Here is a 12,235-nt window from a genome sequence, read left to right as displayed (position 1 = left end):
ACTGGGAAATCACACTTTGCAATAATCTGAGCACTGCGCCCAGAAAAATATGCTTTGCTATACAGACAAACGGCCATGTTGGAGAGATCTAAAATCGAAAATACTATGTAAATAATCCATTACCTTTGATTCTCTTCATCAGATGTCACTTCCCGAAATCCCAGGTCCATAACGAATGTAGTTTTGTTCAAAAAAGCTCATCATTTATATCCAAAAAGATCCGTGTTGTTAGCACATGATCTAAGCCAGCCGGACTTCTCGTCATGAACGAGGGGAAAAAATATATTTACGTTCGTTCAAACATGTCAAACGTTGTATAGCATAAATCATTAGTGCCTTTTTTAACCAGAACATGAATAATATTCAAGGTGGACGAATGCATTCTCTTTTATAACGTATTGGAACGAGGGTACCCAACATGAACTCGCGCGCCAGAGTCTAATCGGCCATCACCGTTCCATGGCTCTTGTTCGGTCAGATCTCACAGTAAAAGACTCAAAACACTTTGTAAAGGCTGGTGACATCTAGTGGAAGCAATAGGAAGTGCCAAAACATTAATCAACCCCTGTGTGTTTCAATGGCATAGGCTTAAAGGTAATTCAACACATCAGGTATCCACTTCCTGTCAGAAAATGTCTCAGGGTTCTGCCTGCCAAATGAGTTCTGTTATACTCACAGACACCATTCAAACAGTTTTAGAAACTTTAGGGTGTTTTCTATCCATATATAATAAGTATATGCATATTCTAGTTACTGGGTAGGATTAGTAACCAGATTAAATCGGGTACGTTTTTTTATCCAGCCGTGAAAATACTGCCCCCTAGCCCCAACAGGTTAAGTATTAAAGATGTAGTTAACTCGGACTGGTGTGTTTAACTATCCTCATTTGGTAATGCAGAAATTAGCTACCACAGTGTGTGTGTGTGTGTGTGTGATATTCGGGTCAATGTGCTGTACTTTCATCCCAAAAAACAAAGCTCCAGATGGATCAGTGACCAAGGCCCTGGCTGGTTTAACCACATTGGCAAATAAGTTAGCAGAGAACTCTGGGGTGGAGACTTCCCTGACAGGGTGGTTCGATAGTATGTTTGGGAAATGGAGAAATGTTGGAATCACTGTGTTATGGGCTGTTTTCACCTGTATGAGTGTTATTGGTGAGTGGTTGTTTTCTGATTCCCTGTGTGAGTGGTTCGATTAATAGGACTCTGGAGAGATCAATGACGCAACAGATGGTGCGATACGGACCGATCCCAAGGTCAGACCAGTGGGACGACAAATGCATGCAGCCGACCCTGGTGGAGGATTCATTCAATTACGAGGAGCCAATCTTCAATGTTTAGATTGATTGTTCCTTTCATGACAATTATGATAAAAATCCTAACCGGAAGAGTTAGAATTGGATGTAGGCCTGGGACAATCATTGATGTGTATCGAATGTAAATACATGTATTGGTTTTGTTTAGTCTTATGTAACATTTGTTTCCATATAGAGGTCGATGTATCAGAGTGTATTATTTAGTCATTAGGGGTGGATTGTAAAGGGATTTATGTTTGAATGTAATGATTAAATAATTCTACCCTGAGACTTAACTATTAGGGATATGGTCTATGTAGCATGTAGAATGAGTAACTAAAGGGTTAAGCCTAACGAGGTTGGACTAGGATAAGAGAAGAATGTGTCTGTGTGTTTAGTAAACACTAAGAACTGTTAAACTGTGGTTGACCTGCCCTAGCTTGAACTCTGAGGGTTTAAGATATGAGAGGGAGTCCCCCTCAAGGTTTCCCTAATCTCAGAGGAATGAAACTGTCGGCTGGGTAATGATCTACAGTGTTAAGAGATCTGGGCCTTAATGTTTGAGTGTATGTGTGTGCGTAAATACGGAGCCTGGTATATAATGATGTCTCTGTACCATGGACTTCAGAGCGCCCTCGTGAATAAACACTTCTGATTCTTGTAAGCTGGGCCTCCGTCTGTGTTATTCAACCAGAATCTTACACATTCTGGGTGGCAGACTGAGTATTTTACTTGAAGTTAACATTGAGAACATAATTCTCATAACATGTGGTAAACACCTTGATGCTATTGGATGAATCCCAGAACATATTCCAGTCTGTACTAGAAAAACAGTCTTGTAGCCTTGTGTCTGCTTCAACGGACAACTTCTGTATTGAGCTTTGCTCTGAGTGAAGTGGTACTTCCTGGTACTGGTACTTCCTGTTTTTGAGATTTTGTTTGTTAACAGGATGCAGGTAGATAGTCATGGTCTGATTTGCCAAAGGGAGGGTGAGGGAGGGCCTCATCCACACTATCCCTACAGGTAACACACATGCATGCACGCACACACACTATTTACACACTAACATTAAAATGTTCAGTTCTCTTAACAATTGTGTTTTGTTTCAGGCTGACCATTCAGTGTCCCTACCCTGCCAATGACACCGTCACTGTCTCTATTGAGCACCCTGTCAACTCAACCTTTGCCCTCTAACCTCTGCTGCCTATTTAATACACTAGTCTCCAACATAGGTCAGGGCAGTGGGCAGTATGTGGGTGTGGCGATAGTTGGGATGGGAGCTTTGATTTCTGCTACAGGGAAGATGCTCTGTTGAATGCCCAATAAAATATGTTTGCAAATTTGTGAAGTTGGTTAAAATCCCAACTGAATGTATTTCATAAAATGAGCCCATTGCCAAGTGAAAATATAACTTGGGTCACTAAACTTACCAAAAAGGCTGCGTTTACACAGGCAGCCCAATTTTGATATTTTTGAGACAAATCAGATCAGCTCTGAAGAAGATCTGATGTGAAAATATCTGTGATCGGTCAAAAGACCAATTAGTGGAAAAAAGATCAGAATTGGGCTGCCTGTGTAAACGCAGCCATAGTGAAGGATTAATCTGTACCGTGAATATGAAATGACACGTATAAATATATCATAGACTATGTATACTGAACAAAAATATAAATGCAACAAAGATTTTACTGAGTTACAGGAAATCAGTCAATTAAAATAAATCAATTATGACCTAATCTATGGGTTTCACATGACTGGGAATACAGATATGGATCAGTTGGTCACAGATACCTTAAAAAAGTAGGGGGTGGATCAGAAAACCAGTCAGTATCTTGTGTGACCACCATTTGCCTGATGCAGCGCAACACAATTCCTTCACATAGAGTTGATCAGGCTGTTGTCCCACCCCTCTTCAATGGCTGTGCGAAGCTGCTGGATATTGGCGGGAACTGGAACACAGAGCATCCCACACATGCTCAATGGGTGACATGTCTGGTGAGTATGCAGGCCATGGAAGAACTGGGACATTTTCAGCTTCAAGGAATTGTGCACAGATCCTTGCGACATGGGGCTGTGCATTATTATGTTGAAACAGGAGGTGACGGCGGTGGATAAATGGCACTACAACGGATCTCGTCACGGTGTCTCTGTGCATTCAAATTGCCATCGATAAAATGCAATTGTGTTTGTTGTCTGTAGCTTATGCCGCCAATACCATAACCCCACCGCCACCATGGGCACTCAGTTCACAACGTTAACATCAGCAAACCAATTGCCCACACAACGTCGTACACGTGGTCTGTGGTTGTGAGGCCGGATGGATGTGGCTTATGGTAGAGAAATGAACATTCAATTCTCTGGCAACAGCTCTGGTGGACATTCTTGCAGTCAGCATGCCAATTGCACTCCTTCAAAACTTGAGATATCTGTGGCATTGTGTTTTGTGACACATTTTAGAGTGGCCTTTTATTGCCCCCAGCACAAGGTGCACCTGTGTAATAATCATACTGTTTAATCAGCTTCTTGATATGCCACAGCTGTCAAGTGGATGGATTATCTTGGCAAAGGAGAAATGCTCACTAACAGGGATGTAAACAAATTTGTACACAAAGTTTGATAGAAATAAGCCTTTTGTGCGAATGGAAAATGTCTGGGATCTTTTATTTCTCATGAAACATGGAACCAACACTTTACATGATCTGTTTATATTGTTGTTCAGTGGAGATGGAAAACACATCCTAAGAAAGGGGGAAGGAGAGAAGATGAGGAGAGGAATCCAGTTCAGACTATTTTGCTGCGAGCCCTAGGCTCTGGCAAGCTGGCCAACCATGTGACCCAATTAGCTAATTATTTACCTCAATCACAGCACCACCCCCATATAAAAGTGCCAGAGAGAAAACATGCTACTCATCAACTGTTGTTTTGTCTAGGATACTGTCAGCACGTGGTAGTTGATGTTGTGTTAACTAGCAGGTGTAGTTTACTAGCTGTTCCTGGCTAGGGTTAGACACTTCTACGGAGCAATGGCTTTTGGGTTTTGGTTGGGGTAAGTTTGGTGGTGGGCTTAAATGTTTTGATTAAGTGTTTTGATGCTGGCACACTATGTTGACCTGTGCTTATGCTTTTCTTAGAGTATTTATACTCCTGTCTGTATGGCCTAGTGTAAGATGTTCTGACCTTCCAAAAGGTAAGAAACTTAAATTGGGTCAGATTAGCCTTTTATACAAGTTATAGAACACTGGTATTACTCGTTGGCCAGAATCAAATAGCTTCCACCCTTCAGATTCTCACCTTGTGTGTCTATATAGGGGCCATTGAGACTGCATGTCGGGATCGATACCTGTTAGTGACAACGCAACTCTCATTTGCTGGGAACGAACCTCGCTTTGAAGCGGTTGGTAAGTAGCCTTTTAACCTTATCTGATGCCAAATGGGCCTGAAATCAGGTTTGGTCAGCTCATGAACTTGGCATCTCAACATGTCTTGGCCAGTGTTTGGTAGCTGGTGCTGACAGGAAGTCTCTCCCTGCAGTATATTTCAGTCTCTTGCTGTGCCTGTCTGACCACTTAAGAAGAAATTGATATTTATTTAGATTTCTACTTGAGCATATTCAAATCATTTGATTTGACCCAGTCCTTTACCCCCAACTAGATGCTGATGGTGTTCACCCCATCACTAAGCAGTATGGGTCAGAGTGTGGCTACATGTTCAGTATCCTCCCTCTGCCTGGCCATGCTGAGCTCAGAGCCTCCTACTTCTCCTGCCACACTGACAACCAGGTCCATATATTTTCTGTGCATTGTAGTCTTGTCAAAGCCTCAACCCATGGGCTCACTGGATAAATCAACATTTCCATTTCAATGAAATGACAATGAACCAATGTGGAGTAGACATTGAATTGCTATCTGTGCCCATGGGAAGGGCTTTTGAAAGATATTTTCTAGTTAAATTGCTACCAGGTATCTGTTGAAGGTCTTGCTTTTTGTGTCTTAGGATGATGAGCTGTTCACTTTACGCTTTAACTTGATCATAACTGCTGCGAGTGGAGTGGAAACGACCTACACTGTGAATGCAACCTGCTCCCTCCCTCTACCCTGGTCACCCAGAGAAGTCAGCTGTGAGGAGAACTATATGGAGGTACTGATACATGGATCTAGAATGTGTATCCAGGGCTCTTTAAGGTTGAGGTGGGCTTGTGTATTCTTATAGGAGAGTGATCTGTTATGTTACCCTGTAGGTGTCAATGAGGAGTGATGTGTCCTGTCTATATGGTACAACAACGGATGCCTGGACTGCTGCCCTTGCTACAGTAAGCTTAAGGCTATTTGGCAAATTCTCAATTAGATGAGCTGCACCAGTTTGTCCCCATACCACCATGCCTGCTCTGTCTCTTGTTCCCCATCAGGCCCACAGCTCTGCCACGTCTACCTGGCAGGTGATGTTCCAGCAGGAGGGGCAGGAGCTGATTCCCATGTCCTTCTCAGAGGCTCGGGAGCTGGGCTACGTGTTCCACCTCACCCAGGGCAGGCTGGTGTTCCGCTCACCCTACACACCACGGTCTGTCATGGGGTCTGTCTCCATGGTGAGGATTTAAATGTCCTGTTCAATGGCTTCCTTTGTCTTGGGTGTGTCTTCAGGCTTGCTTAATTTGACATTAACTACCTAGAGTGGCGGCTCTATTCCGAGAGGGTCTTATATTGCTTAACGTTTCAAACCTGGTTATGCAGGATGGGAAGGAAGCCACTTATTTGGGCTACTGAAATGCCCCCTTTCGTACTGTTGGCAAGGACACTTCATCCATTCTTTAATTCCAGGTGAATGGCTCATTGGTGGAGGTGGTCCATCCCATACTGTTCTCCAGGCAGAGATGGGTGGTAATGATGGTGGACTGGATTGTTGCGTGCAGCACTAGTAAGTTCCAGGGAAATATCATCCCCCACATAATCAAGGCTCAGATCTGAAGGGACTGGATAGTCTTAAGCAATAGTGATGGCTCAATTCAGCAAATACTACTTTCACCTATGAAGTTATTTCAGATCAGTGAGATGTTTTGATCACACAGTTGGTAAGGAAGAGTTGCTCATTGGGTCCTAACACTTGTAATCTCTATCCAGATGAAGGGATGTATGATGGGGTGCAGCTGGTCTGGCAGACCCCCACTCTGCTGTCCCCGCTGGTCTCTGGCCTCTCTGGGTTGGAGAGCAGCAAGATCACAATGGGGGTGGATGGGCAGCTCCTGGATGAGCCCATCACAGCAGAGCGAGGCTACAGCCTGGACATCAGTGACACCACCGTCCAGATCAGCATCCCCTTCAACGCTGCCGGAGGATACAGAAAAGTCATTAGCATACTAGGCCCACATCTGACCATTAACATGCAGAAGTTTACCTTGTATTCTGATGTAGGGAAGCTGCAAATGGCTTCAGTTACTCATGTCCTCTGTACACATTTTCAATATTCTTCTTTGTAGCATATAACCTAATGGCAGATGCTTCATAACGGTTTCAACTCTTCCAGAGCTTTGTGATGGACAACATGTACCATGAGTTCTATGTGGTCCGTCTCTACTATGAACAAATCTTTCTTGATGACTGTGGTGTGGAGACCAGACTCCGCCTCCACAGGCCCATGAACACCCCCCTTCTGATCCAGAACCTCTCCATCATTAACCGTAAGAGTTCTACTAGCCAATCCAAAGTGGCTCTTCAGCTCCATGGTCATGGTTGCTAAAGACCCTGTCCTTCGCCCACCACAGAAACAGTCCTTGAGGATCGTGTGTTTACTGTGTACCTGGGGAACCTCTCCTACGATGTTGACCTGGTGGCTGTGAAGCTCAATGGTCAGAACTTCACCATACTAGAGGCGAAAAAAAGTGGCCTCGTCATAACCATGGTCCCCCAGCCTGACAGTACCCTACATGCCTACATTCTCAGGGTGCCATTTGAGGATGCTGTTGTTCACAAGCTGGTAAAGAACAATTTATATTTACTCTTTAATGAACTACTGTGGTTTCTCAGCATTTCCTCATGACTTCTCATTGGAGGAGATCCACGGTTCCTCCCCTCAAACTTTGTGCAATGGGTTTTGGGGACCTGAGATTCACTCCTAGTATGTTGATGTAAGAATTTGTTTCTCAATGAGTGTTCATATCCATAGTACTCTACCGAGGGGCTTCTTCAGTTCTCATTGGACATCAACTACACTTTGGTCATCCTGCCTCAAGAGGAGCCCTACTACTACTTGGCCTCAGTTGTGGCTCAGTTCAATGATGTCTGTAAGTTGAATTGAACTTTATTAAGAGACCTGGGCTGGAAGTGACATTCCTCACGATGGTCTTCCTAGCCTTCTGGTTCTGACCACTGCCTAATGTGGATGCAGCCCAGGGATCTACCACTGTTTACCCCTGATGTTATCTTGGCACTATTGGGCCGTTCTTCTCTTCACCAGTTCCTCCCTTCTTCAATGGTGTCTGCAATGAGGAAAGCATCACTTTCCTTATGGGCCATAAGCCATTTGATTACCTGTGGGAGGTGGGTGTTGGCCCTTACCTTCTGACCCCAAATCTGGCAGCCAAGCGGGGCTACATCATGCAGAATGACAGCAAGAGTCTGACCCTGGAAGTGCCCCTCTTCTCTGTTGGCTACACTTATAAGGTGAGATGCTCATTGGGCAAGTGCTTAAACTGACTTGTCGTTGGGTAAAGTAGGCGTTATATTGATTTAAAATGTACCTTTTTTTTCTCCAGGACATCAATTTGAAGCAGTTCTACGGCTCTTTTGAAATTCACTCAAGACTTCCCAAGACCTTGGAGGTGACGAGTTCCTTGGCCAAGGCTTGTCTCTTCCAGACTACTGAGGTCATAGGTAACTACTAGTGCCTCAACTTTGCCTGCAGCTTAATTTATTGCCTGACTGTTTATGGTGTTGCTCATTCCCTTTGTTCTAGCCCAGCTCTAACAACTTTCTCTAGTGTGTTCCACTGAAGGGGTGCTGACAGTGGTTACTGATGTGGCTCTGGCCATCCCTGGAGCTGAACCCAACGCAACCTTCCTCCTGGACTCTACCTGCAGGCCTCAAGAGACAGATGACACCAGGGTTCTCTTTAGCTTTGGACTCCATACCTGTGGTACCAGGGTCCAGGTATAACTGTCTAACCCATAACATTTTAATCATTAAAAGGATCAAGTGACTGGCCCTACCAGTGACTACTTCAAATAAAAGTTCCAGTCAGCATCTTATCTGGTAACCCAGAACTGAACTTGCTTTCTGGGTACATACGTCTTAGACATTGCCACTTCTAGTGTGACGTCTCAGCTAAAGTCCCCCTAATTTCACATGTTTACCATCAATCGTTCAAGCACCGCTTTCGCCCCTATCCTGATGCGGCCAAACAATCTGCAAGAAAAACAAACACCGGAACTACTGCTGTTATCAATGCATTCCATCCCGTCATTGGTTCATGCGCAGAATCGGTCCATGAGATTAGCAAGCCTCCATCTCAATCCGTCAGCATAAAGGCTGAATTTTTAAATATTCAGACTTTCACCGATGTCTGTTTCTCATGAGGCCTGACAAGGGAACAACATTAGTTTTTAGACATGGCTTGCAACAGTTTAATTGTCATTGAATTACATTCAGGCTTGTGACGTCCTGTTGTCTTCCAGGTTGACCATCAGCACGTCACCTACGAAAATGAGATCAACGTTGAGCACACGATCCAATCTGCGACAGAACCAGTCAAAACCAGGGATACTGCCTCTGTGTACGTGACTTCACTAATCTATTGCCTCATTGGTTGACATAAATATTCACCTTAGTTATTAACTCTCACTACAGGCACTTGCGGCTTTAATGTTCAGTTCTCTTTTTAGGGTGACAGTGCGGTGTGTCTATCCACTGAGTGACCTATACAAGCTGTTTGCATATTGGCGGTTTGACGCAGACTCTCCAGGAGTTGGCACCATCTTGACTAGAGTTCCTGTAAAAAGTAAGTGCTCTATTGTCGTGCAGCTAAAGAGGGTGGTAAAACTGCTACAGCTTTTTACACCTGACTCTCTGTCCAATCAAAGTATTTCAGCCCACCTTTCCACCCACTACCTTAACCACCACCAGAAGACCATTGACGTCCACAGCTACTTCCAACACAGGCCTGAGTCCTGGGAGGGAAATGCCTGGCATCCACCCTAGGGCTAAATATGTCAAAGTCTTCAACCGGTAAATTAACCACTTAGGCCCAGACCCCAGTCACCTTCCATACAATGGTATGATATGGAGAAGTCTGTTCTAGATGAGGCCTAACTTTATTTTATTCTCTCCACAGGAACTAATGAAACCACTGACTGAATTGGGAGGGATTGCGGTGTTATTTTTGAATATAAATAAGTCTGGTATTTAATAAATATTTTCTTACAATCATTACCTTGTCCTGATTGGTATGGGATGTGGCTCCATCCAGTTTCAGGTATTGTATCACAAGTGAGGACTTTATTTGCATACACTAAGTTGGCTAGGTAAATGCTGTGTGTGACATGTTTGAATAACTAATCTCAATCTCTTTCAATGCATGTTGGCCTTTAAGGGGTGATGAGCAGTTCTAACCATGTCCACCCTGCCACTTTTAGTCAACTGCTACAGGATGGGGCTTGACTAATTTAAGCACTCGGATTCATAGACTGCATTTTGGCAGCAAGGCATGACCGTGAGATCAAAATAATTAACCATGTTGAGGCTAGTGTTACTAGAAATTCAGTAAAGAAAGCTCAAGGCATTAAGTTATATTCTAAAAATGAATGGCTCAACTACAGATTCCCCCTTAATCATTCTATAACGTATAAAGCCTCTGTAGACATTATTTTTTTTCTAGTATTTAACTTGAAATGGCACATGGCCTGCATAGCTGAGCATATTTGCTATAGAGAACCATGAAAGGCTATTGCTGCTTCTCTTCATGTTATTTCAATGTCTTCAGTGAGAATTCATAAGGTGGTTGCTAGAATGTGTAGAATTTCACTTGTCATGAGTGTCTAACCAATTGGTTATGCCTAGAATTTATGGCTCATACACTGTCAAGTTATATACATTGTACCTGGATGCTATAAGGCTGTTAATAACAGGTACCCCAATTCTGACCTTATACAATGCATTAGCCAGTGTGAAGTTGCATGTGACTGAAATGCTAAATTGTAACTGGTCCCATCAGACAGTGGCATAGGTCTACATTGCACTACTACAGGTGGCACAAGTCATATCCTGGTAGAAGTGCATCAGCCAATTTAAAATCTTTGAAGTTGGCGTTGTTCCAGCTTGTTCATTGATGGAATTGTCATCAACAGGCTACTTGAGTCACGGCATAGTTGCTTTGATAATCAGAATATCACATTTGACTGGTCAAATTGCTCCAGACAGCTAGACACCAATACTCATCCAACAATGGTAGGCCTGTAGTTTACTTTTGGTTAAAAGCATTTGATTTTGCAATGTCATAGGCATACATTATTTTTGGATTTGTGCACATGAGAACTCTTCTCAAAGTGAGACAAATGTGACCGTAGGCATTTTCAGAGATCCAGGAATTGTAAGTTCAATTTTCTAATGCAATCAAATGCTTAATTACATAATGTAAGGAAAGGTAGTGTTCGGTCGCATAATCGGGGACGAGTCCAGGCATTCAACTCCTTACTTATGGACAGCTCATGAACTAGGGTGTCAACGTTTTGATTGAACTCATATTATATTGAATGTAGGCTACCTGTTTGGCATGTGTTTGTGTAAAATTGCCTCTGCTGAGAGGGCAGGCAGTTTACCCACTTTTTCAGACATTGTGGGTATAGGGACTGTAACTGAACAATAAAAATAACATGTGAAGTGTTGGTTTCATGAGCTGAAATAAAAGATCTCTGAAACTTTCCATGCACATAAAGCTTATTTCTCTGGTTTTGTGCACATGTGTTTACATGTTAGTGAGCATTTCTCCTTTGAGAGAATCCATCCACCGGACAGCTGTGGTATGTCTAAGCTGATTAAACCCCTGGGGATAATAAAAGGCCACTCTAAAATGTGTAGTTTTGTCACAACACAATGCCACAGATGTCTCAAGTTATGAGGGAGTGTGCAACTTGCATGGTGACTGCAGGAATGTCTACCAGAGCTGTTGCCAGAACGTTCTCATTTCTCTACCACAAGCCGCGTCCAACGTTGTTTTACAGAATTTGGCAGTTCGTCCAACCGGCCTCACAACCGCAGACCACGTGTAAACACGCCAGCCCAGGACCTCCGGCTTCTTCACCTGCGGGATCATCTGAGACCAGCTACCCAGACGACTGATGGAACTGTGGGTTTAGACAACTGAAGAATTTCTGCACAAACTGTCAGTCTCAGGGAAGTTCATCTGTATGCTTGTAGTCCTCACCAGGGTCTTGACCTGGCTGCAGTTTGGCGTTGTAACCGACTGCAATTGCTCACCTTCAACGGTCACTGGCATGCTGGAGATGTGTGCTTCACACGGATTAATCCAGGTTTCAAATGAACTGGGCAGATGGTAGACATCTTGTGAGTGGTTTGTTGATGTCAACGTTGTGAACAGAGTGGCTGTGGGGTTATGGTATGGGCAGGCATAAGTTACGGACAACAAACAAATGTATTATATGAATGGTAATTTGAATGCGCAGATACTGTGACGAGCTCCTGAGGCCCATTGTCATGCTATTCATCAGCCGCCATCACCTCATGTTTCAGCATGGTAATGCACGGCCCAATGTCGCAAGGATCTGTGGACAATTCATGGAAGCTGAAAATGTCCCATTTCTTCCTTGGCCTGCATACTCACCAGATATGTCACCCGTTGAGCATGTTTGGGATGCTCTGGATTGACGTGTACGACAGCGCGTTTCAGTTCCCTCCAATATCCAGAAACTTCGCACAGCTATTGTAGAGGAGTGGGAC

At 43.7% G+C, this 12,235-nt stretch overlaps 1 protein-coding gene across 1 annotated transcript; it reads left to right on the top strand.

Annotated features, from left to right (window-relative positions):
* Positions 1–4,202: 4,202 nt before the first annotated feature.
* LOC106608796 (uncharacterized) lies at positions 4,203–9,709 on the top strand. The gene is made up of 19 exons (XM_014206944.3): positions 4,203–4,341; positions 4,427–4,482; positions 4,604–4,693; positions 4,947–5,074; positions 5,289–5,432; positions 5,533–5,604; positions 5,701–5,877; positions 6,110–6,206; positions 6,410–6,633; positions 6,813–6,966; positions 7,051–7,262; positions 7,452–7,569; positions 7,743–7,948; positions 8,041–8,158; positions 8,265–8,434; positions 8,959–9,056; positions 9,166–9,281; positions 9,364–9,508; positions 9,615–9,709. The coding sequence occupies exons 1-19, from the start codon at positions 4,319–4,321 to the stop codon at positions 9,619–9,621; spliced, it is 2,355 nt and encodes a 784-aa protein (XP_014062419.1). The 5' UTR covers positions 4,203–4,318; the 3' UTR covers positions 9,622–9,709.
* Positions 9,710–12,235: the final 2,526 nt, after the last annotated feature.

Source organism: Salmo salar, chromosome 07, assembly GCF_965601325.2.
Source record: "Salmo salar chromosome 07, fSalSal1, whole genome shotgun sequence".
NCBI lineage: Eukaryota > Metazoa > Chordata > Actinopteri > Salmoniformes > Salmonidae > Salmo > Salmo salar.
This window is presented reverse-complemented; position numbering and strand designations above follow the sequence as displayed.